The sequence below is a fragment of the Hoplias malabaricus genome, chromosome 14 (assembly GCF_029633855.1).
Source record: "Hoplias malabaricus isolate fHopMal1 chromosome 14, fHopMal1.hap1, whole genome shotgun sequence".
Classification (NCBI taxonomy): domain Eukaryota; kingdom Metazoa; phylum Chordata; class Actinopteri; order Characiformes; family Erythrinidae; genus Hoplias; species Hoplias malabaricus.
Window position 1 is genome coordinate 31007642 of NC_089813.1, and position 23671 is coordinate 31031312.

The 23671-nt window shown below is 39.0% G+C and overlaps 1 protein-coding gene across 2 annotated transcripts in view; it reads right to left on the reverse strand.

The window, feature by feature from the left end:
* Positions 1–21903, reverse strand: part of abl2 (c-abl oncogene 2, non-receptor tyrosine kinase) — a 35800-nt gene extending 13897 nt beyond the window's left edge. For both annotated transcript variants that reach the window (XM_066643589.1, XM_066643588.1), the window contains exon 1: positions 21311–21903. In XM_066643589.1, the coding sequence (XP_066499686.1) occupies positions 21311–21557 (247 nt within the window). In that variant the 5' untranslated portion in view covers positions 21558–21903. The remainder of the gene's footprint in view (positions 1–21310) is intronic.
* Positions 21904–23671: the final 1768 nt, after the last annotated feature.

Genomic DNA, 23671 nt, shown 5'->3' on the forward strand with positions numbered 1-23671 from the left:
CTGCCACTGTTCAAAAGCAGACACACGTGCATAAGAGACGGTATATGTGTGGGGGGGCTGCTGTCTGGAGAGTTAAGCTCATATGGAGGTCTTGTTGGAGGTCCCTCAAGGGAGAAGTGTGTGTGTGTGTGTGTGTGTGCAGGACAAGGGGCAGTCATTTCAGAGTAGTGGGGGTAGATTTTTTTTCTTGGCAGATGTCTACATTTCTGCTCCATGTGTGATTCCAACCACATATCCTCTTTTAGAGAGAGAGAGAGAGGAAGAGAGAGTGAGTGAAATAAAGTGAAGATAATTGAAAGGAAAAGATTGAGAGCAAGTATTTAATAGAAAGAACAAGCCATCAAATTATTAAGGCATATAATTTCCACTATCACTTCTAAAGTTTTACTAGAACAGGATGTTCAATAATTCACACTATTCAAGACCTAAAAGGTCCTACCATTTTGAAAAGAAAATCTCTTGAGGATTTCCAAATGGAAAATAACTGGTGAAGAACAGCTGTCTGAGTGATGTTCCTTGAGTCCTTAAGGGTGTTACCTTGGTCAGGAAAAGGCTATGAACACTCTAAAAGAACTAAAAGACTATCTGAATATCAAACTAGGAAAAATGTTGCAGAAGACAGTACCACAGCCCTTTTCAACACTTTTCATCTCCTCTCACACTCAAAAACCAGGCCATTATTAGGACGATATTGTGCAGAATTTGCATTATCTTCTGGGAATCCAAAGGTGGTTCTTCCTTGGTTTGTGCCCTAAACCACTGTGGAGAAGCATTTGGATCCATCCTGCACAGTTGTCCTATGTGGGGCATGTCGTGTGCCTGATAGCGTAGTGCCTGCTGCACAAGTTATGTGTGTCCAGTTTAGGAGTTGTGTTTTGGGACAGCTGGGACAGGGGCATGAGCAGGGCAGAAGGTCTAGCTGAATGGGGATATTGAGCAGGGGGCTGCATGATGGCCCTGATCAGAGCCCCTCACACAGCTGCTGCCTTGGGATTGAGACAGCAGCTGAAGCAGCACCTCTGCAGCGACTTCTCATACAAATACCCTTGTCCACCCTACACTCACTAAACCAGCCCTTTGAAGCTACAAGGCTAATAAAACTCCTTAATATTCAATATATACAAAAAAAAAACTACATTTCTCTGCCTGTTTAATAAATATGTACCTAATTCCAGTTCCTACACAGTCTATAGGCTCATGAATCAGCATCAGTATAGCAAACATATGAAAAATATTGGATATATGTGTTAGCCCCTTGTTATAGCCTAAAAAGTATCATTTATTAGCTATATGAGGAAAAAAAAAGCTATTAAAACTAGACACATTAGTCTAAAATAACGGGTTTGAGGAAAAGACATTGGTGGGCCATGGGATTTTAGAGGCTTCAACTTTTTCACAATTTTCATTATTAATAATTGCCATGTATCACATCAGTAACAACGTAAATACAGTATTGTGCTAAATCTAACAACATTAGTGCATCTTTTATTTGTTTACTGTGAAACTAATGGTAGTAGTAATAAAACACAAGACATTAAAAGAGGTATCTACACACAAAAGCTATAAAAAAACTCACTCAAAGATTTAAATGAACAACAAACACCGGAAGTGACCTGTGCTGAATATGATCAACAGACAGCCTCCTGTACCAGCCTCATGATGCTCATTCAGAACTGCAACTGATTCAAACTAGAAAATGAACAGAATATAGAAATAACCTTCTGTCAGACAAGCATAAACATGAGACATTTTTCAACAGCCCTCCTATAGACTGCATCACCATGTGTGTGTTTCCTGTGTGTGTGTGCGGGGGGGGGATCAGTTTAGAAGTAAAACAGGATCAGTTTAGAAGTAGGGGAGTTTTTCCGAATACTTCCAACGTAACTCATCATCAAACGTAAACTCTCCACTATACAGATAAAGAATATATACATAATAGTAAGTAATTGTTTAAATATAAATTAACATAATACATTAATGTACTTATGGACTTGTATATAATCAACTATATGATAGGCAGTGCATGTCATTATGAAGATAGGTGGATAACTGCAGGCTCTATATGATTAGGGCTAATTAATTCATTCTGTTCATCCTTTTTTGGTCAAATGACAATTGATATTCTGTGTTAACAACGTCACCCTCTGTGCTCATGTATACTTTCCTTTAAAACCATAAAGCCGCATATGTAGTCAAGAGATTCTACCTCATTCAATTTGCCATATGGATGATACGTGGATGAAAGGAGAATCTAAATACAGACAATAACCAAGCAACACGAGCTGTCTTTCTGTCATTTGGACATGTTCCGACTTCAGACATTATTATAATAAAAATAAAAACTTCCAGGTAAAACGTTCAGTTAATTGTGATGATGATTTGCTGCTATACTGCCCACCAGTATTAAACACAAATAAAAAGAGCAGTCATGTTATATACATACAACAGTGTTTTTGAATATTGTGCTCACTAAAAATGAGTTACACCCAATAAAGGAGAATCGGCCTGCTCAACGGAAAACCCCACTCTCAAAATCATATTTGAACCACTGCAATTTTTTCTTCCACTCAACCTTGAACCTTCTGATACATTTTTTTTCTTCTTCCCTGTAGTTCTGAACTAATTTTGTTAACGATTGACACAAAATGCTATTATAATTATATATGGACTTTTTCAGCCTTTAAAAACTAGAGGATACTTGAAATTTATCAATGTGACATATCTTCATATCATCTAACCCCCATTTCACACTGAAACTCAGAGAGAATTTGTTATACGATGAACACCCTAGAGGTACACTGAAGCACATGATAGCACAAGCAAGAAAACATCCTGCCCCAAGGCCTCCGTATCTGTATCTGCTAAGCGCGCTATCACAATGCAGACTTCAAAACGCAGGGGCAGCCAGGTATTTTTAGCCACAGCATAAAACAAAACAATCTGCCCATAAATACTTTCAGAATGACCAGACTGCAAATGCACGGAGTGAACCACAGGAAGCACCAAACAATGATTCCCCTCAGACAATGACCACAGATGAGGAGTCAACTATGAAAGACTGGTACTGTCCATTTGGAATGAATGAAGAGTGAATAAGGTCCTTCAGCAAGAACAAAGCTGGTGTGCTTTAGCAATTGCTGCAAAAAAAAACAATTCCATGATGATGAAAGAACTGTCCTATTAATATAGAAACAGCCCTCCATCCTCCCCCAGTTTTGTGAACCTATAATAAAATAAATTACAAATCCACAAATCCATTGATATGGATTTACTGGACAAGGCATTCCATTGAAAGGCAGAGAAAGGTGCTATAGGTTCAGCAGAAGAGAATATGACACATAGAACTTACATTTTCTCAAAGGTGCTCAAATTTCATGCTATATTTGATGGTAAATAAGTGTCAGGGCTAAATCAGGATAGTGAAAAAAATGACAGCGACCAATTGGCTTGCTATAATCACTGACAAAATTGTAGCCTCAAGGTTTAGCCATAACATATGTTAAAACACAATGAAATGTGTTCATCACACAAACAATCAGACAGACATTAAGGCAACAACTACATATCAGTTGACATGTCTGGGCCTGACTATCCACACACTAACACTGTCCATATAAACATCACACATACTAACACTGTCCATATAAACACCACATACTAACATTGTCCAAGGTGTCAGCTCACCTTGCTTACATAAATACATGAATATAGAAATGCCATCACTGATATTTGGTATATTTACATTTTGCTCATATAAATATAAAGTTTTCCTTAAAGGCATAGTTCACAATTGTAATGATTTTTCAGAAAATTCAGATGTTGTTTCCTCACCATTTGCAAGTTCTCCTGTTTGTTTTTATATTTTTAGGAAATGGAGAATACTCCAAAAATGTAAAAACATAAACCGAAATGAGAATATTGCTCTAGGCTGCTCTATAGGTGGATAATATTGATTTAGGTTTTGTTGATTTGGATCACTTAAGATGGAAATGTCTCCAAACCCTGGAGAGGGATAACTGCATTAAAGGCTAAGCACCACTTAATGGACCTCCATGAATATTTCACATTATTTTAGTTACTGACATATATAAGTATGAATTAAAATGAAAATAGCATGCTTCATTTGCGTTAAAACTGACAATTTTATGAAACTGACAAAAAAACCAGAGCTCGCTACGGAAATTCTTGAACGCAACCATGTGACGTCACTGGTGGACAACGCCGCGGTAAAACACCATTATGACAGTATCTAGCTAGCTAAATAACCAACATTATTCATGACAATAGTCTAGCAATAAGCTAAACTCAAATGTAGAGGTACCGTTATTCTTGTAAATGTGATCGAAGTCGAACTCGAATTCACCCGACACTATAAACCTCCGTAATGCAACTACGTAGCCGAGTATAATCTGAGCCACCGAGTTTAGCAAGTCAAGCTAACGTTAACTAACACCAACTAAAACAGGCGAAGTAAGTGTATTTACTCTGTTTACCTCCATGTTACAGAGGCTCTTGAACACCTTTCGTTGGTTTCCTTACATGCCCATATTGTAGGAAAAGCGCCAGTGAAATGAGCTACAGATAACGGAGTGAGCGGATGGTCCTTTCCAAAGTGCCCATTTAAAGTTGACAAATTTAGTCAATTTTCTGGATATTTGCGGTCTTTGGGCCATTTGTGCACAGATGTCCCACTGTACATTGAATGATTGCAGCCAAAAACAACACACATTTTCCTCATTTTGCATTAAATTAAGTGCAACATCTAGAGTCGTTGTCCACCATCTACGTCACAGGCAAGACGCCTATTAGAGTTTCCAAATACCGTGGGGGGTGGGGTCCAACTGTCTTTTAAACCTTATTTATTTGTTTGACACTTTCATATAGCTGGTGCTTAGCCTTTAAAGAAAGTGATACAAAACAGAACTCAAGTTAAATGAATTTCTGTGGTAATTCAAACAGTGAATAAAAACATAGACAAGTTAAACTTCATCCATGTACAAACAACAGTTATTATTTTCCCTCAAACACACCATTCCACCTTGAACGACTCTTAGCTTCAGAATGTAAACAACCAGATGTAACTGCGCTTAGGCACAATCGTATACATTCCTGTAAGTGTTAAGAGCTATACAAGGATAAAAGTTCAAAACCTGCTACAACAATAACTACAACAACATTTATATTTATAGCATTTTACAGACTTTCTTACCTAGAAAGAAACAGTATTTAAGATCGCAAGGCCTCTTATTAGGATAGCCAATGCTTTTCTCCTTACCCAAACAGGGAATCAAACACTAATCTGCTGTCTGGAGGACAGTGGTTTTACCCACTCCAAAGTTACTGATTGCTATACTTTAGATTGCAGCTTTAGCACTATTAAGAATGCATAGACAGCAACCCAACAATAAACAGCAGTTGTAACTGTAGAAATAATTATAATTAATATTGGTAAAACTTATATTTATTTTTATTAAAATTATTTTGCTGTTCATAGTGTAAATCAGTTTACAATTTTGATTGCGAAATCATAGTGATATAATCCTAACCGCAGAAAAAGCAGATAGAAAGCAGATAATGTAATAGCAATTACATGAAACAGTGCTCATCCCAAGTTTATATACAAGACCTCCTTTACTCACTGCCCCTAGGAAGCTCCTAGACACTGAGTTTGGGAAAGGCCATACTTCAGATTTGTTTTGTGGTCACAACTTAGCAACACTTGCGCAACAACTAAACCATGTGAGAGGTTGCCTCAGGTGTTAGCTCTATCTTTCTCCACCCAGTAATCCTGAGACTGCTTGAAGACGGGCCTTCACATATCACCAGAGACTCACTGACTCAATAGTTACAACACCGTAGTTCACTCCGAAAGATCTGCCAGTGTGAAAAGACAGTCTGCTTACATAATATGAATCACTGCTGCACTACACTTAATTGCTCTGACTAAGTGCACTATACCAGAGGACTGTCACTGCATCCTTTTTGGTTAGCGCCTTAATGTTTGCTAAGTGGCCTAACAGTCAGCCTGCTGTCCAGTGCCCATCAATCTGACAGGAGACTGAAGAGTTATACACTGGGGGATAGTGTGGAAAAGCACCCAAAGCCATTTATCTGACCTTCAATTTATCGCTCTCGCAGCAGTTAGAAACATCCTGTGTTAGCCTGTCCATCAAGGGCTCTAATGAGGCTCTCTGAACGTCCACTCACTCTCTACTTTATCTTCCTTTGGATGAGCCCTCCCACTTTCTGCTGGACTCCAAAGACCAGAAGGCAAAGCACTAACTGACAAACAAAGAGGACCACTGAAGGAAAAGGAAGTTGGTGCTGGCCCAAGCAGCACCTCTTTGTGAAGTGCACAGACTTTTCAGTTACCAATATGGATACTAAAAAAAATATAGTGCTGTCAATTAAGGATCTACTCATTTTTTTTATCTCCTTTTTAATTAGAGCACTATAAGTTGGCCAGCATTCTACTGCTCAAGAATGACACAATATAACAACCAGCAGTTAGCCTTTTGGTTGCCTGTATCTATATATACACAATCATATTCAATGCCACTGATTACTTTGATCCATAGGAAAATTTAAAGAAAAATATAACCTAGAGTATATTTAGCACAGCAGAAAATACACAATGCTCAGTTTTTTCCCCATTTTATGCCAAATTGTAAGTGCATACATGAACACAGTGAAACTACTTCACTTACTTGCTACTCATGTTGCATGATTACGTCAACAATATTGGCCATTTATCTACTTACTGTACAGATGTGTAGAATTGATCAATAATTTAACAGACATTTGAGGTATAAATTGTACTTTTGAAGAGCAGAATGTTTAGATTGATAGATGTTTAGTGTTGGCTATATTTCATTAAATCATTTAAGATAGCTATCTAATAAAACCATGCTTAAGTGCTTAAACAAATGCTACAAGATTCAGTTTTAACTAATCACATCACTTAAATTTGACTATATAAAACGCAATTCTAATATAAACCTAAGCTGGCTAGTCATTCTTAAATTAATAGTAGTCTGGGTGTCCCTGTTAATGATTTTCCGTCACTCATCAGCCCATTTAAAGTAATATATGCTATTCAGCACTGCATATTTGAAAAGCTGCAAATTTAAATCATTTCCTGACTGACAGTCCCATCCCTACTCATTAATATGTTTTTCACAAGGCTTACTTTAATTTGCATCGTCTTACAGTGCACTAAATTATATCATTAGACTTCTCTGGTTAGATCTTTTACAAGATCAAATGTAGTCTATTCTTTAATTTCTCCAATATCTGATCTAGCATTTTCTGCACACATTGCCTCAATATTAATACAGTGTATCATATCAGTAATACCTGTAATCAAAAAGTATACAGAGAGAATGAAGACACTTAATGGAAGAATGCGCGGTGGCTCCGAGTTTAAAGACAGACCTCCTTTCCCCTCATTATGACTCAACTGGAAGCTGGTGGTCATGCGGGAAAGAGGAAATGAGACAACACTAGCAGGAGTCAGCAAGTTTCAGTGGGATTCTTAGCTTGTGATTTCCCTGAAAAGATTGAGAGGAAAAGAATGAAGAAGGAAGTGAAATTGTCAATCTGACAATAATATCACCACAAGCTAAAATACTCACTCCGCTGAAACTAACTTTCAGGAGAAGGAGAACAAAAGAACACATTCATTGTGCATTTTTATATGGATTTAAAATTTAAGTAAAATGTACATATGGTTTTTTTTGTTTGTTTTTTTTAACAGAATTTAACACATAATTTAACATTGTTTTCAAATGGTTGAAGAAGAGGGGGAAAAAAAAGTACATACTATTTATAAGCTAGAAGTACACAAAAAGCAATACACCTGGGGGAAACAGCAACTTATAGCTTATGATAAGTTGTTTTGAAAGTTTGTGGATGCTTCATTCCGGGTATGACAGTCATCACATATATTAAACTTTATTTCATCAGTTATCAAGGCAAGCATCTAAATGAGTGATTTCAGCTACTTTAATGTGCACGCATTATCTATTGATGAGCATTCCCAGAAAAGAAGTAAATATTAAAGCTGGAAGGAAGAACTAACTGGCTCTAGAATAAGGCCCTGTCCACACAGATCTGGATATTTCTAAAAACAAAGGATTTGTCTGCTTTTTGGCCTTTAATGCACAAAAAATTCACAGAAAAGGGAGATTTTCTCAAAAACGCCATTCAAGATGGAGATTTTTGAAAAAGTGGCTTTGTGTTTATGGCAATACCCGGCTTTTTGGAAAAACTGACGTCACTGATCATTCCTGTCTTTGGCTGAAGTTCAAATAGCTCCTCATTCCCCTATATAATGAACTATATAAGTCACTAAACTGAAATACAGGTAGCACTAGATTTCAGATTGACACATGAATAAATATACATGATGTTGCATTATAAATATATAATGCACTATTAAGACCTAGATTAAGTAATTTAATGGCATAGTAAACATAGGAAGTGATTTGAGATTAAACATGTTTGTTTCTCATGTGGCGGCACGGTGGAGTAGCAGGTAGTGTCACAGTCACACAGCTCCAGAGTCCTGGACGTTGTGGGTTCGATTCCTGCTCCGGATGACTGTCTGTGAGGAGTTGGTGTGTTCTCCCCGTGTCCGCGTAGGTTTCCTCACACAGTCCAAAAACACACGTTGCAGGTGGATTGGCGACTCAAAAGTGTCCGTAGGTGTGAGTGAATGTGTGTGTGTGTCTGTGTTGCCCTGTGAAGGACTGGCGCCCCCTCCACCGTGACCCTGAATTGGATAAGCGGTTACAGATAATGAATGAATGAATGAATGGATTACAGATGTTAAAGTATGTCAAACTATGCTATTATGCTAAAGAAATTTGATAGTTTTTATAATGCAGCATTTCCTTTCTACGACTCTTTCACATTACTGAATAGTTAAGTGATAAACATGTAATCAACTCAAAGTAATTAACAATTAACTGAAAGAGCACTAAGAAACCACGCTATCTCTAGGCATTGTAACATAATGATCTATTCCAGAGTGAGGTTAGAAAACTGGTGGGGTTGGTATAGTCTCCAGGGTAACACAGCTGCTCTCCAAATGGAAGACTGGGGTTTGATTCCCAACCCAGTCAACCACATCACAGTATATCAATAAAAATCCTTCAGCAGGACTCCCACATGCAGCGAGATTAAAAAAAAACTGTAATTTGTTCTGGGTAAGAGCATCCACCAATGCTGAAAATGTAAAACATGTATGTTCCCTACAGTATCATAAGGCACGTATGGCTGAAAAGGCTTACAGCTTAAGCCCGTATCATGGGAACTGGCGCACACTCAGCCACAAATGTTAGACGACAACCAAGCATGTGTTAGCCTGGTCACAAAGAGATTAATTAAAGTGTACAGCTGAGATTAAATCCCTGAGGTCTGCGTGTTCTGGACAGCAGGAAATTACACAAATATTACATTCACATTCTCCTTATGCCTTGTTTTTCTCTCTCTCTGAATTTTAATCCCTTCATTGCCTTAAGGTACACATAAGCACCAGTGACCAACCAGGGAATGTCATCAATCTCTTTGGATGAATATGATCTCCCATTTTTCTGAACCTCCTTTTATTGGCTTAACACCTGTGGTTAATGGAGGATTCAGGAACTATCAGCTTGCAGTGCCTAAAGTAATGCTGTCTGTCTAGAAGTCTTGAGGCACTGAAAGAGTAGACAGTAAGGAGTGTAGGCTCAGAGTTACAGTGAGAGGGAGAGGCCTTAACCACAAGAACTCACTCCCCCAATCAACACACATATACCCACACATCCAATAAAGACACTGCCTTACTCAAACACACAAGGAGGTGTAATGTGTCTCCTCATGCCCATTATGTGTGTTTTTTCCACATTTCCTCTTGACAACAAAGACCTAAACATAGGGCATAGCTGTTGGTTTGAATGGTATAGCCTACCACATTATAGGATACCCTTAGATAATATTAATTAGGAATTTATTAGGGCTGACCCCGAATATTTGGATATTCGTTTGTTGGGTAGGTATTTTGTTTAAAGTTTTGAGATTCAGATATTCGTTGTTTTTTTTTGACAAATGTGGCAATAAAGGTAAACCTCCACTCCACATGTATTCAGCCTTGTCTACATAAAAGCAACAAATCAAAGCATGGCAAAGCTACAGTTCATTTTGTCAACTTTACACCTCAAATTAGGACACCTCCAAGAAGCTCTAGTTTATGTGTACACTCTGTGCCCTTAGTGGCAATGTGTAGCGCATGAGTTAGCGAACAACTCAGCGAGCGGAGCCATGCTGGGGGTCAAAGTGCAGCTTTAAATTTACAGTGGGCGCTGAGAGCCGAGTTTCTGAACAATAGGGCTGCCCCCAAATATTCAGGTATTCAAATATTTGTTCATTGGGTATATATTCGGTTTCTAATTTTGAGAATCAGATGTTTGGATAAATGTGATTATCGATAAATGCAACGCTCCACCACATTCAGGCTCCAGAAGTAAAAACTGTTCTCTCCCCACTCCACCCGTATTCAGGCTCATCAACAATAAAGTCTTTGTGAAAATGAAGCCTACAACTGAGTCATATAAAACAGCCTAACATGCTAAAACAACACACTTACAACAAAGCGAGGCAACACCACAATTCATTTTGTCAGCTTTGTGCCTGAAATTAGAGCACCTCCACTCAAACTGATTAAATTGAATATACTCTGTTAGAGTATAGTTCGAAAGCTATAGTTAGAAAGCTTCCTCAGTTAGAATGCTAGTTAGCAGGTGAGTGTGTGTAGTGGGCGAAGCCGTGCTTTGAGTCATGGCGCAGCCTGGAGAGGGGAATATTAAAGCAGAGGTTGGAAGCTGATTTTGTTAATAACAACACTATACAACATACACACTCTGAGTATTTGAATATTCACTGAATATCCCGGCAGAAGCGACGAAGCCCAAAAACTGTATTCAGGACAGCCCTAGAATTTATACTCCTCTCTGCCAGACACCGGGCATGTGACCTTGTGAAGGGAATCCAGAAGGTCCCATTTCATATTTTTTATGAAGATTACAGCTGTGTGCACTCAGCTGAACATCTGTGTTTATAATGGGTGCAACTTAAAGTGGCGGAATTTATTCATCCATTATAAACATGTCTACAAACATTTGGACATGGTGTACATGAGGCTCATTAGTTGCATTAGATTGTATAATGCCAAGATTATTATAATTTGTTGTTTATATAATAATTAGAGGTCATTTATTCTAAAGGACTTTTATATTTTGAAATACTCCACATCCTGCTAGTAATCAATAAATCAAATGCTGAGGTTATTTAAAAAAATTCTAATAATAAAAACATTTAAAAAGGGGGGCACTGGAACAATGTTGAAGGGACTGGAAAGCAACATCATGGTTGCTATTTTTCTGCTGGACAGGTAATGTGCTTTGTTTCTGATGTATGCCCATTACATTTAGATCACAATTACCTGATTATAAACGATTAAGGTGACTGCAATTATTTAAGACGACTTGGATTATTTCCTACTGTCACTTGTTATTTCACAATCATGTAGTGTCAGCTGGCTTGAGACACAAAAAGTAATAAATGAAAGCAAGAAAAATTAACTGAGAAGATTCTACAAAAGCTCTTTTTTAAAAACTGGGAGTCAAAATATGCTTTTTTGTTTGTTTACTGAATTAGATTTATGGCTAAAGCTTAAAGTGGTCTTAATTCTGTATAAAGACAAGAATACAAAATATATCACACCAAACTGTACACAGACTACACATACAAACAAGAGAGAAATATAGCTGTCTGCTAATTTAGCTAGGAATGTGCTCATTTAATTGCAGAAACTGAACAAAAATGATAATTATATTGTTACTTGAAGTAGTATCTGACAAAAGTTTACATGAGAGGTTACTCAGATTCCCCCAGCACACTCAACTAACCCCCCCCCCCTTTTTTTCCTTCCTGGTGAATGAGGAATGAGTTGACCCAGACTCAATGCCCCTAAAGGAGTTTCATTAATCTGTCGGCTGCTTGCACAACCTATAGGGGCTTCTTTCCTACTACTCACCTCAGTTGCATCATACAGGTATTTACATAAGCACAGTCCAGAATCTAAACAGGATAAAACTAGTATTTTGGTCAGCACCCATGTTTTGAGGTATTTTTGTTTTGTTTTGTTTCTTAATATATAGTAATATCAAAGTTAAATATCATGTGCAGTTGAGAGGAGACCTATTTCATATCTTTCGCTACTTTTCTGAAACTGATGAGTAGAGCGGGATGATCTGGCTAAGATTTATTTCACAATATATTTCTTAATTTCTGTCAGTACAATATAATTCCAATATCAATATGAACAATAAAATGTCATAGAAAAACTGCCAAGAACTGAAAGCAATGTGACAACATCAAAAAAATCAATATTAATATTTTTAATATAACTTTAAAATTAAGAGCAATGTAATTATGGCAGTGCCATGTAATGACCGTCAGTCAGTGTAAGATGCTGTAAATAATGTATACTGGGATACTGAAAATGTGTATAAAAAACAAATAATTGTTACTGAAACATTTTATTGCAAAATATATTGATAATGAATTATTGTCCAGCCCTATTGGTGAGGTGACTAAAATCAACTGCCAAAGAAAACTGGTATACACAAATAATCATGATCAAAATATCAAACAATTACACACACACAAAACTGTCTTAAAATATAAAAAAGAAAGAACTTTACATGCATTCCGAATTGGAGTTAGGCTAACGCCCTGGGTTTGGTCCCTTACAACACTCAAGTTATGATAAAACAGACTTTAAGTTCCATTCATGCACTAAATTAACACCATATTCAGTCTAAAGTTAGCTTCAAGTACAACACTATAGAGAAGTCTTTGTTGATACAGCACTACAACTGCAGCAATTCCAGATGGGAACATTAAGAACAAAAGAGCATTTGACTCTGGCTCATGAGGCCCAACCCTGGATATAAACAACCTACACAACAATGTGGAGGAAGCTGTGAGAGTCATTTCCAGGCTCAGTTAAGTCAATGAGTATATAGGCCAGCACTCCAAGACCAGGTGTCGTCTCTGTCTACAGGTGAAGTCGATCTCATAAGATTTGGCAGTGCTGAATCAGTCTCAGAGATAAGGAGAAACTAAGCCTTCACTGCTTAATAAGCTTGGCCAAACAGAGCCATAGAGGTTAATGAGAAGTTGATGAGTTGAATAGACAACCATCCTAAGGTGATCTCACAGGTGGGCAAAGCTCTGTGTGCATGTGTGTGTGTGCACGCGCGCCCATGTGTGTGTTGAATATACTGGGCCTGTTTGGTCATGCTCTGCTGTTTACTGCACAGGCTTTTTTTTAAACAACCATTTATCATTATATAACACAACAAGTTCAGGTTCATCCAGGCAGGCAATGTTACCTTATCTAATCCCATTCCAAAATATAAACATATCCACAAACGACCATCAGCCTTTGAGGACAATTTATGCTTCTGCATTGAATGCATTCCCCCCATCTCCCAAGAAATGTAAATACACGTTGCAACAACGCAGACAGCAACAAATATGACTGGTTTGTTTTCGGACAAACATTGACCAAATTGATAAGAGGCAAAAAATCACAATGTATACCACACATATGCAGCCATTTTGATTACCGTTTAAATCTATCAATGACCCCAGCCAAGTATTTACATGTAATGCTGACAATAATCCACACACGCTTTTTTTTCTGGCCATTTTTCCATGTACCACCCCACCACGCATGCGAAAAGAAAGTGAACTGTAGAACAAAGTATTAGACCTAACATTTTATTTATATATATTTATAAATATAAATATTTTGCTCTACAATTCACTTTTTTTCAGATGCGTGGTGGGTGGAGTGGTATAAATATTTATATTATATAATACTTTATATTTAACCTAATATATTTAACCTAAACATTCGTATAGGCATTAAATGTAACGTTCATGACAGTAATCAAAAAACACTTTTTATAAAATTCAGCTAGCTCGCCCGTCTGTGTAAAACCTGTCTGTGTCCGGTATGCTAGGCAGGGGCGTTCTCTCTCTATTTCTCTGAAAAGTACAAAGGGAGATGAGGATATTGCTCTATTCTTGCTCCATAGGTGGGTAATATTGACTAATTATTGCTGTTTCAGAACACTTATGGTGGAAATGTCTCAAGATTCGGGAGGTGGCTAACTGCATTACTGAAAGTGCTAGAAAACTAAACTCAAGTTACAAATGAGTTTCGGTGGTAATTCTAACAGTGAATAAAAACTTACAGACAAATGAAACTTAAGTCACATGCAAATATTTGTAGTTTTTTTTTTTTATTCCTTCAAAAATACCATTCCACTTGTATTGACGCTGGGCTTCTAAACCTAAACAAACTGATGAGAACTGCATTTCTCCACAATTGTAGACATTCCCATTAGGGGTGGGCAATATGGCCCTAACATAATATCAAGATATTTCAGGGCGGTATTTCAGGGCGATGACAATATTCTTGGCGATATGAAAAAACACTGAAAATACTTTCGCATTTCAAGAGAACACTATTTCAACAAAATAAAAAATATGTTATTATTCCTTGTATAAAATTAATAATATATTAAATTTTTTATTTAAATTATATTTAATTACATTTTATTTTAGTACAAATCTAACCGTTTCAAACATTTAGAAGAAGCAACAACTATAGTCTCTTGTCTTTTGTAGGAAATTAATGAACGCAGAGCAAATTTCCACCGGACCTGTCTCTGTGCCTAAATGACTCACGCAATTAATGTACACCATATTACATGTAACCGCATGATGTCATTATGTAAACAAGTCAGAATATCATGATAATCACGATATTGATATTTTTATAGTTTAAAATTTTGCAATATTGTCGCACACGATACAGCCATAATTCCCATTAAATGCTGGTACACTCACCACTGAAGTGAAAATATCTGCCTAAAATTCTCAGCAATTAAGATTTTCACATACATTAATTCATTTATTCGTCTTCTGTATTTTTTCATCCTGAGCATTGTCTCAGTGTGTACAGAGTCTATTTGGAGTCTATTTGGCCAGGCAGGAACACACCCGGACATGGTGCCAGCCCATTGCAGTACACCAGAACTTTAAAACTTTAAACCAATCAAACATTTTTGTTGAACACCTAATTATTAAATTGTACAGGAAATTGGAAAAAAAAAACCTGTGATTGTCCATTTTAAAAATAACACAGCATATGTGAACCCTCCCAAAGTTACAAAGATACAAGGTGACTTCCACTACTTTCTAGCTACATTTGCCTTTGTTTCCCTGCCTTTGGATTTCTAGTTCAAGTGCAAAACTAAAAGGGCAATCTTCAGACACAAACCATTTCTTGGATGATCAGCCACAGTTGGGAAAATTCAAAAATCTAAGTGAATAGGTTTTTTTTTTTTTGTGGACCATTCCTTCTAAACAGTAATTTTACAGTATTACTTCTTAAATTAAAGTCTATATTTACACACAGGGTGCATAATTTCTGTAAATTCAAGATGATTGAATGAAACTGTACCACAACTGATGGGCTTAGCTGCATAGTTCAAAGACAGCTCTGAGCAGTACTTCTAAAGATGATGATGAGAATCCAATGAAGTAAAGCCTGAGGCCACTCCATTCAGTCATCTCTGCTGTATACTCACCCTGTTCTGGTCTTCACTGGTGGAGCTAGTGCACATCAGATCATATGACCTGATGTATCCTTACTCTTATGTAAATTTAATCACAGATTTATGAGTTCCTGTAACCATAATTGTGGTAGTTTTCATTTTAATTATTATTTGAGTGTGAGCACATGCTGTAGCTAATACTGAGAGTCGGTGCAGAACTGAAGAATCAAATAGCATGTCAAAGAACTACAAGCATGAAAATATATTCAGGATCAGGGGGTTGAACCCTCCAAAGGGTGTCTCCATACAGTGAAAACAGGCTATTGAGTGAAGTAGTGTCTCTAATGGCTTCTGTTTGACGTGTCCTTAAGCAGCACTAGATTACTAACTGTAAAATCAGTGATCATGTACTGGAAAACAAGCCTGTCTCCTGATTACACAGCAAGATATTAATGACAAAACACAAGCAAGGCTATTAATAGGGGTACATGAAACATCTATAATAATAGGGAATACAGAAAATGATGATCTTGATATTGGAATTAGTTTCACATGAAATTAGCTGTGGATAAAAGCAATGATTAAATATGTAAATGTGCAGAAAAACTGGAAACATAAAAGATGAAAAGACACAGAAAGAGAGAAGACAGGACAGGAGACAGATGAAATGAAAACCAGAGTGAGACTCAGAGCAAGAGAGGGTAATGCTTTCCTGTGAAAGTCAGAGAGGATAAAGATAAGTCGCGATGATGGCTGAGCAAGATGAGCAGGAGTGGTAGAGACTTACAGCAGTAGGAGACAAAACATGTCCGAGAGAACTAAGAATACAGAATGAAAGAGTACTGCTGGTTAGAGGAGTCATGTGATCAGCGAGGAGCAGTCAGACTCAACTCCAGCTGTAGGAAAGGCCTGAAAAACCATCTATACTATGGTTATGTGGAACTCAACTGGATGCATCTTTACAGGAAGAGGACCATGGACAGCTGGTTCCTGAAACTAAAAAGAGAAACAATGATCTAGTGGACCCCACCATTGTTTACACACAGAAGCGGGCTTATGTCCACTGATGCAAAACAGTGAGGTCCTCTCTACCCCCAACTGAGTCAAATCATTTCCTCTCCTCCCACTAATCCACACTTTAATGAGGGTAGGAAGAGCAGTTCTGCTCTGGGAGGGGCCCAAGCAGGATAAGGCCTTTTAAATGAGGCAGGATTAAGGGAGAGGCAAGGGAACACTGCCACACGTTCACTCAGCAAACCCCAGACCAGAGAGGCAGGCATCAATTATTCATATCCCACAAAGATTCTGATGGAATCAGTGATGCCATACAGGTTGTAATATAGGCACACAGTCTATAATTATAGCATAATAATAATAGAAAAAGACATTCTCCATTTTGGAAACATTTAAGCAATGAACCATGAGGCACTCTTTCGCCCCCTAGTGCTCGAACCGAGAGCTGATCGGACCACAGACCAAGCCTACCAACTGTACACCTCAGGAGGGAGAAATGTACCTCCCTTCCAAATACGTGACATTGCTTGGATCACTTATTTCTTGTTGTTGTCACATCTTTTGCATGTATGTGTAGAAAAGTGGATTTGCGTAATCCAATTTTATTCCTAATGCAAATCTGCTTATGCATCAGAGATCCTGGGCTATTTTAGCTGGTTGTGATGCTTGCCTGTTCCATGAAAGTGGATTAAAATGATATAAGGCAGAGAGAGCCAGCAAGAGGGAGAGAGAAAGTGAGAGCACAAGAGAGAGATAGCTTTACATGTATCGAAAAGGACCACATTAAGCAGTCTTTTCTATAATGTATGCCACTCTGGCGATGGTAAAAGCTCGAAAACACCATCAGAATGAAAAATACCAGGCCTTGAATGGAAAGAGACCAGAACTAAATGCTTTAAGTCTTTAAGGAAAATGATAGTCTGAGGTTAAGTGCATTACATTCCAGCAGTCTTCCTTTAGACTTCACAGTTTTGCGGTGAAGGGTACACTGCTAAGAAAAAGCGCAAGACAAAACTGATAAATAAATAATGATAGAGAAAGCTGAAGTGGCCCGGTGACCTCAGAGAGCAAGCCGCTTAGTGACTCACTGTCTGAAAGTCTGAGCTAGACTAGGAGATGCACATTCCAACAGCACAAATCCATCCTTTTAACCTTGATCTAACCAGGGAAATCAATAATGTGTGTTATCATAACCTTGTGTCCATGTGTATGAGGTGAAACAGTTTAAACTGGTTCACATAAAACACACATACCCAGCACCTTCTGGGTCAGGATGCGTATTTCCGTATTTCATGGCTTCTTAGCTGACTCATTCAAATCTACACTCTTTCTAGTGAAACATGGCCACTCATCATTACATTTCCTGGCATTCCTCTAAGCAGAATCGCTGCATAGATAAGATTTTGGTGCTGGTAGATAACATGTGAATAGAAGCATCCAGGAACGTCAACAAAACGCAGTATTGGCTGTGTTTTGAATTTCACTCTGGACCAAGGAAAATAAAAAGGAAGCTAAATTGGACATAGCTCCATGCACTGCAATGCATAAACATAATAAGAAGCTATGACGTTAATCTTGTGAAGGAACGCTCCAGTGATATTGAACTTATTGCTATCTGCCAGATCTGCAGTATAAAGTAGATAATCATAACTGTCTCCACAAAGTAATAGAATTTAAACTGTGACCATGTGTCAGATGTTTGGATTTGACCAGTTATTTAAACCTAGGTTTGATGATGCATTTACTGAACTCCAGAGGAACAGAACATTAACATGAACCTGGAATACTGAGCTAAAACATATTGTAATACAATGTATGCCATTTTACTACATTTAAAACCCTTGAACTAAAAAAAAGATTACATTTATGTACAGGAACAATATCAGAATAAAACCCTGGCCCTCAATTCCCGTTTCTTGGTTTCCCAAAGATTTTAATATGTTCTTTGTACTTTAGTCTGTTTTGGAACAGTTTATGGTAACAGAACAAGAAGATTATTTCCATGCTAACCAGCCACATACTAAAAATGAGGCCAACAAACTAGGTCAAAACCATTGGAATATTCCTTCAAAGAAATACACCAATTTTCCAAAGACTGCTGGTTACTGTTTCCATTTTTGTTTCATGTATTGACAATAAGACTTTTACACACCTGTCTGCATGTTTCTTATGTCACAGCAATTCATCTAAACGTTGAGACTCAAAGCATTAAAACAAAAAGGTACTTGACAATCATACAAGCTTGAGTGGGTGCAAAGCTTGAAGTATATCATGTACAGAATTGCTTAGAAGCCAAGTCATTGTTACTGTTTGTGGTTAGCATTGTGGATATGCAGAAGATGTAGGCCTGGTGATTCAGCTTTAAATTGAGTGATTCAGCGATTCCCACAGTCCAGAGAAGCAAGTCACTGTGAAATGACCCTGGTCATCTGAGTGACAACGGGTCTCCAGATGATTGAATATGAATGAACAGAAGATAAAATTAATCTGTATTTGTTTCCAATGGTGCCTAGTGTGACCAAGCTGAAGCAGATGTGAGGGGATCAGCTCTTTCCTCCAGACAGTTTCTAGGACAGCCAGGTGTGCTTAGCACAGGAAACCAGCTTCAATCTCTGCCTGAGCCTTTCTCACATGACGCAAGACGATGTGTGCACCATCACAGCTGGCATATCCGCTAAGGGTGCTCCATCACTGCTGCAAACGCACGAAACCCATTAGTCTGATTTACTACTACAACTTCCAGCCTTACATCTCTGACTATGAAAAAGGCACTTGACATTTGAGGGGGACAAGAGAGTAAAAATAACAAACGCGATGCCCTTTGCAGGTCAGCTTTTCCAGCCGAGGGGGTTCACTGTCAAGATATGACAAGCTCTTCTTTCACACAAACTACCAGCCAAGCCTCAACTCTCTCCTATCCCCATCACTTCCAATCCCAGCTTGGATGTTGATTAAACCCACCTCAGGGAAGAGAGGCCATCACTGGGCACAAGAATCAGCTCCAAAGAAGCTAAAAGGGCTGACTCTAATGCCTTTGGAAATCTAGAGACAAGACTACTGCCCAACCAAGATGGAGTTCCCTTAAAAAACCCAAGAGTCTCCACTCAGTCAGTGGTTGCCCTTTCTGTCCTAGGCCTTTTCTTTATGTTTGTAATTTGGAAATACATATAATGTGTATGACAGGCTGCAGTTACGCCTGGGACGAAGTTATTTCCTCTTATTTTAGAAAATAAGGATTCAAGACAGTTGTTTACAATAAGCAACCCCCTGTCACTTCAAAGTGCTGTATGACACTAGCAGGGAATGAGAAAATGCTTTATGACAAAGCTTTAAAATCAAAGTTGCTTAAGGTACGCTAAATAGTGGTGATTTTTCACAAAAGGATTAGTGAAGACTAGTACAACATGGCAATAGGACACTTACATCATCCTTATTATCATCTTCACCATCAGATGTGTGCCTACCCTGCAGTCAAGTGAAACTGAGTCAGGCAAATGGCATGTGTGAAATTTGATAAAGTGGCAAGCAGCTTTTCGAACAGACCATAGCGCCTACTGTGAGCATTGTAGAAGGGATCATATCTTGTTTCTTCTAAAAGGAACAGTTTGCGACCACTGTCATTCTGTCAGCACAGTTATAAGCTGTTCTCCTCAGGTTGAGCTTGTATGGAATTTGTCCGTTCTAAGCAAACACTAAACCTGCTTAAATGAAAGACACCAGTTAGAATCCACTGACCATTCTTTAACAAGGTAAGTCACACAGAAGGCGGTCTCCGTTTTACATAATGTTCTTATAACACCCTGCAGGCCAGGAAAAGGAGCTTCCTCTCCCAATATCCAAATAGAGGAAGCTCTAATGCAGACACACTGACATTTGCGGTGACCACAGATATTTTCTTTAGCTGTTAGCTTTCACAATGTTCATGTCACAACAAACAGGGTGTGAAACATGGAACAGGTTATTCATCATCACTGCACAGCAATACAGTGAAATCTGGACCCTGCATTTAAGCGTTTTTGGGAAGTGTACACCAACACATACCCAGAGTGGGGAGTTAGGTGTATTGTTCAAGGGCATGTAAACCATGGATGTTGAGGGAGGGGAAAGTGCTGTTTCTTTACTCGCTCAGTTCATTGTTTCCTACTGGTCCAGGAGATCAGACCAGCTACTTTTGGGTCCCAGGACTGCACTCCTAACCTTTATGCAAGGACTGTCCAGACCACACCATATTTGTAACAGGCCTTTTTCACAATGCTTAAGGCTATTTTCACAATACACAATAGGCTTATATTTAACAGTAAGTTAAAATGTAGCATTATTTGAAAATGTAACATTAAAACACAGACCGAAATCAAGATTTAATTTACTACACAAAAGATAATCTAGAGAGGACTATATATTCTGTTGCTGTAATGAAATAAAAGTTGGACTTTACAGACAAGCGATATATATTTTTTCTAATCATGAACTCCAGTTGTAAGTGGACTTAGCAAAGCGTAGCATGCTCCGCTAGCTTTACAGACCTTTGAGAATTGCCTTAGCTCTTATCTGACAGCGTGAAAACAAACAGCTGGGTGACGGACGAACGTAAAGCCGCCGGTAAAGCCGTGCTCCGTTACCTGAGTGCTGCGTGAAGACGTTAACCCCGGGGTCCGGTATACTGGCAGTGGCCGGGAGTCTGCAGGCTGTTGCTCCGGAGACGGCTGCCTCTCTGGCTCTCCTGGCCGAGCTGCTGGCCCGGGTGCCCGCGCGACTCTGCTGCTGCGGCGGGGGCTGGGAGTGAGAGTGCGGCTGCTGTTGCGGCGGGCTCTGGCTCTGGAGCCCCGAAGAAGCGCCTTCTCCCACGCGGCCTACCTGCTGTCCCATAGCGCGAGCCGTGCGGTGATGAACAGAGATCCGCGGTGAGGGACACTGCGCCGGATCACATCACCGAGGAGCCGCAGAGCCGCAGAGCCGCAGCGGCCTGCTCCCCGATCCTCCACCCGCTCACACACTCACACTCTCTCTCCCTCTCCCTCTCCCTCTCTCGGCACACATTCACACACACACACACGGTACTATCCCCGCGCGCTCAGCTTCACGCGCCGGGTCTTCGCGCTCTGTGTGCCGGTGAACTCGAACCCGGTCGACAGCGGATTTTGTTTGTTTTCTCTAAAAAAGACCCAAACGGGGTCGCTCCGAGCCACTCTGCGCCCCCTCTGACGCCGCCATCTTTACCGCAGAATCAGTGGCGTGCAGTCCACCAACCAATCACTGCTTTGGGAGAGGGGGAAAGGGGGCGGGTAAAACTCAAGAAACTAGGAGGGGCTATAGCTAACCACGCCCAGTCGTAATAAAAATGATAAAAGAATAATTAGCATAATAAAATAATACGAGTAGGAAAATGCATATCAGTTCTGTTTTAAAAGAATGGGACCAGGGCCATGTTCCGAAGTGTTTGAATGGATGGGCATTGGGGTTTATCTGGGAAGGCACGGGCGGGGTGGTCCGCTGCTACTACAGCTGCTTAGTTTTTAGCATGGACACCAAAAAATAGACAGATTTTACCAAAATGTGTATCTCACCCCTTGTTTTCTTTTGTTTAAAAGAAGCATTCAGTAAAATCTGTTTATTAAAAACTTGCATTTACAAACAATCTTGTCTCTACCTCACATTAAGCTTTATACTCTTCCTAGATAAAACTATACTTTAGCAAAGACTTTGAAGAAGCCAAGGACAAAATAAACCTTTTAGGTAGAATGCCAAAGACAAATGCAGGGGCAATGCCCCAAGACTAAGACATATGATGATGCTTTTCCTTCACAGATAACAACACATCAAACATGACTACAACTACACATTTACATTAGCATGGAGAATAAACAACAAAAGCAGCATCTCTTTTATTGGGTGAATAAAAGCAGGACATGCACTGTGGCCCTGCTACTTGAGCTCCCCACTGTGTGCTGATCCTATATTTCATTCATCATCTGTAACCGCTTTTCCAGTTCAGGGTCGCGGTGGGTCCAGAGCCTACCTGGAATCATTGGGTGCAAGGCAGGAATACACCCTGGAGGGGGCGCCAGTCGTTCACAGGGCAACACACACACTCACACCTACGGACACTTTTGAGTCGCCAATCCACCTACCGACGTGTTTTTTTGGACTGTGGGAGGAAACCGGAGCACCCGGAGGAAACCCACGCGGACACGGGGAGAACACACCAAACTCCTCACAGCAGGAATCAAACCCACAACTCCAGGTCCCTGGAGCTGTGTGACTGCTACACTACCTGAGAAAACAGTGTTGTGCTCCACTGCAAATTTAAAATTGTATGTATTTTCTACACTAAGAGGCATGATTTGCATGCAAGTTGTTTTTGTGCAAATGATTAACGGAGGAGAAAACATCAAGACTGTAAGTATTGGTAATAGAAATTTCAAAATGAACATTTTAGTTTAAGCAACTCTCCCACAATTTATCGATATTTTTTGTCTGCCATTTATTTTATCTTGGAGTATACATGGATTCCTTATAGTTTTATATACAAGGTGGGCCATTTATATGGATACACCTTAATAAAATGGGAATGGTTGGTGATATTAACTTCCTGTTTGTGGCACACTAGTATATGGGGAGGAGGAAAACTTTTCAAGATGGGTGGTGACCATGGTGGCCATTTTGAAGTCGGCCATTTTGGATCCAACTTTTGTTGGGAAGAGGGTCATGTGACACATCAAACTTACTGGGAATTTCACAAGAAAAACAATGGTGTGCTTGGTTTTAACGTTTAACTTTATACTTTCATTAGTTATTTACAAGTTTCTGACCACTTATAAAATGTGTTCAAAATGCTGCCCATTGTGTTGGATTGTGTTGTGTCAATGCAACCCTCTTCTCCTACTCTTCACACACTGATAGTAACACCACAGGAGAAATGCTAGCACAGGCTTCCAGTATCTGTAATTTCAGGTGCTGCACATTTCATATCTTCACAGCAT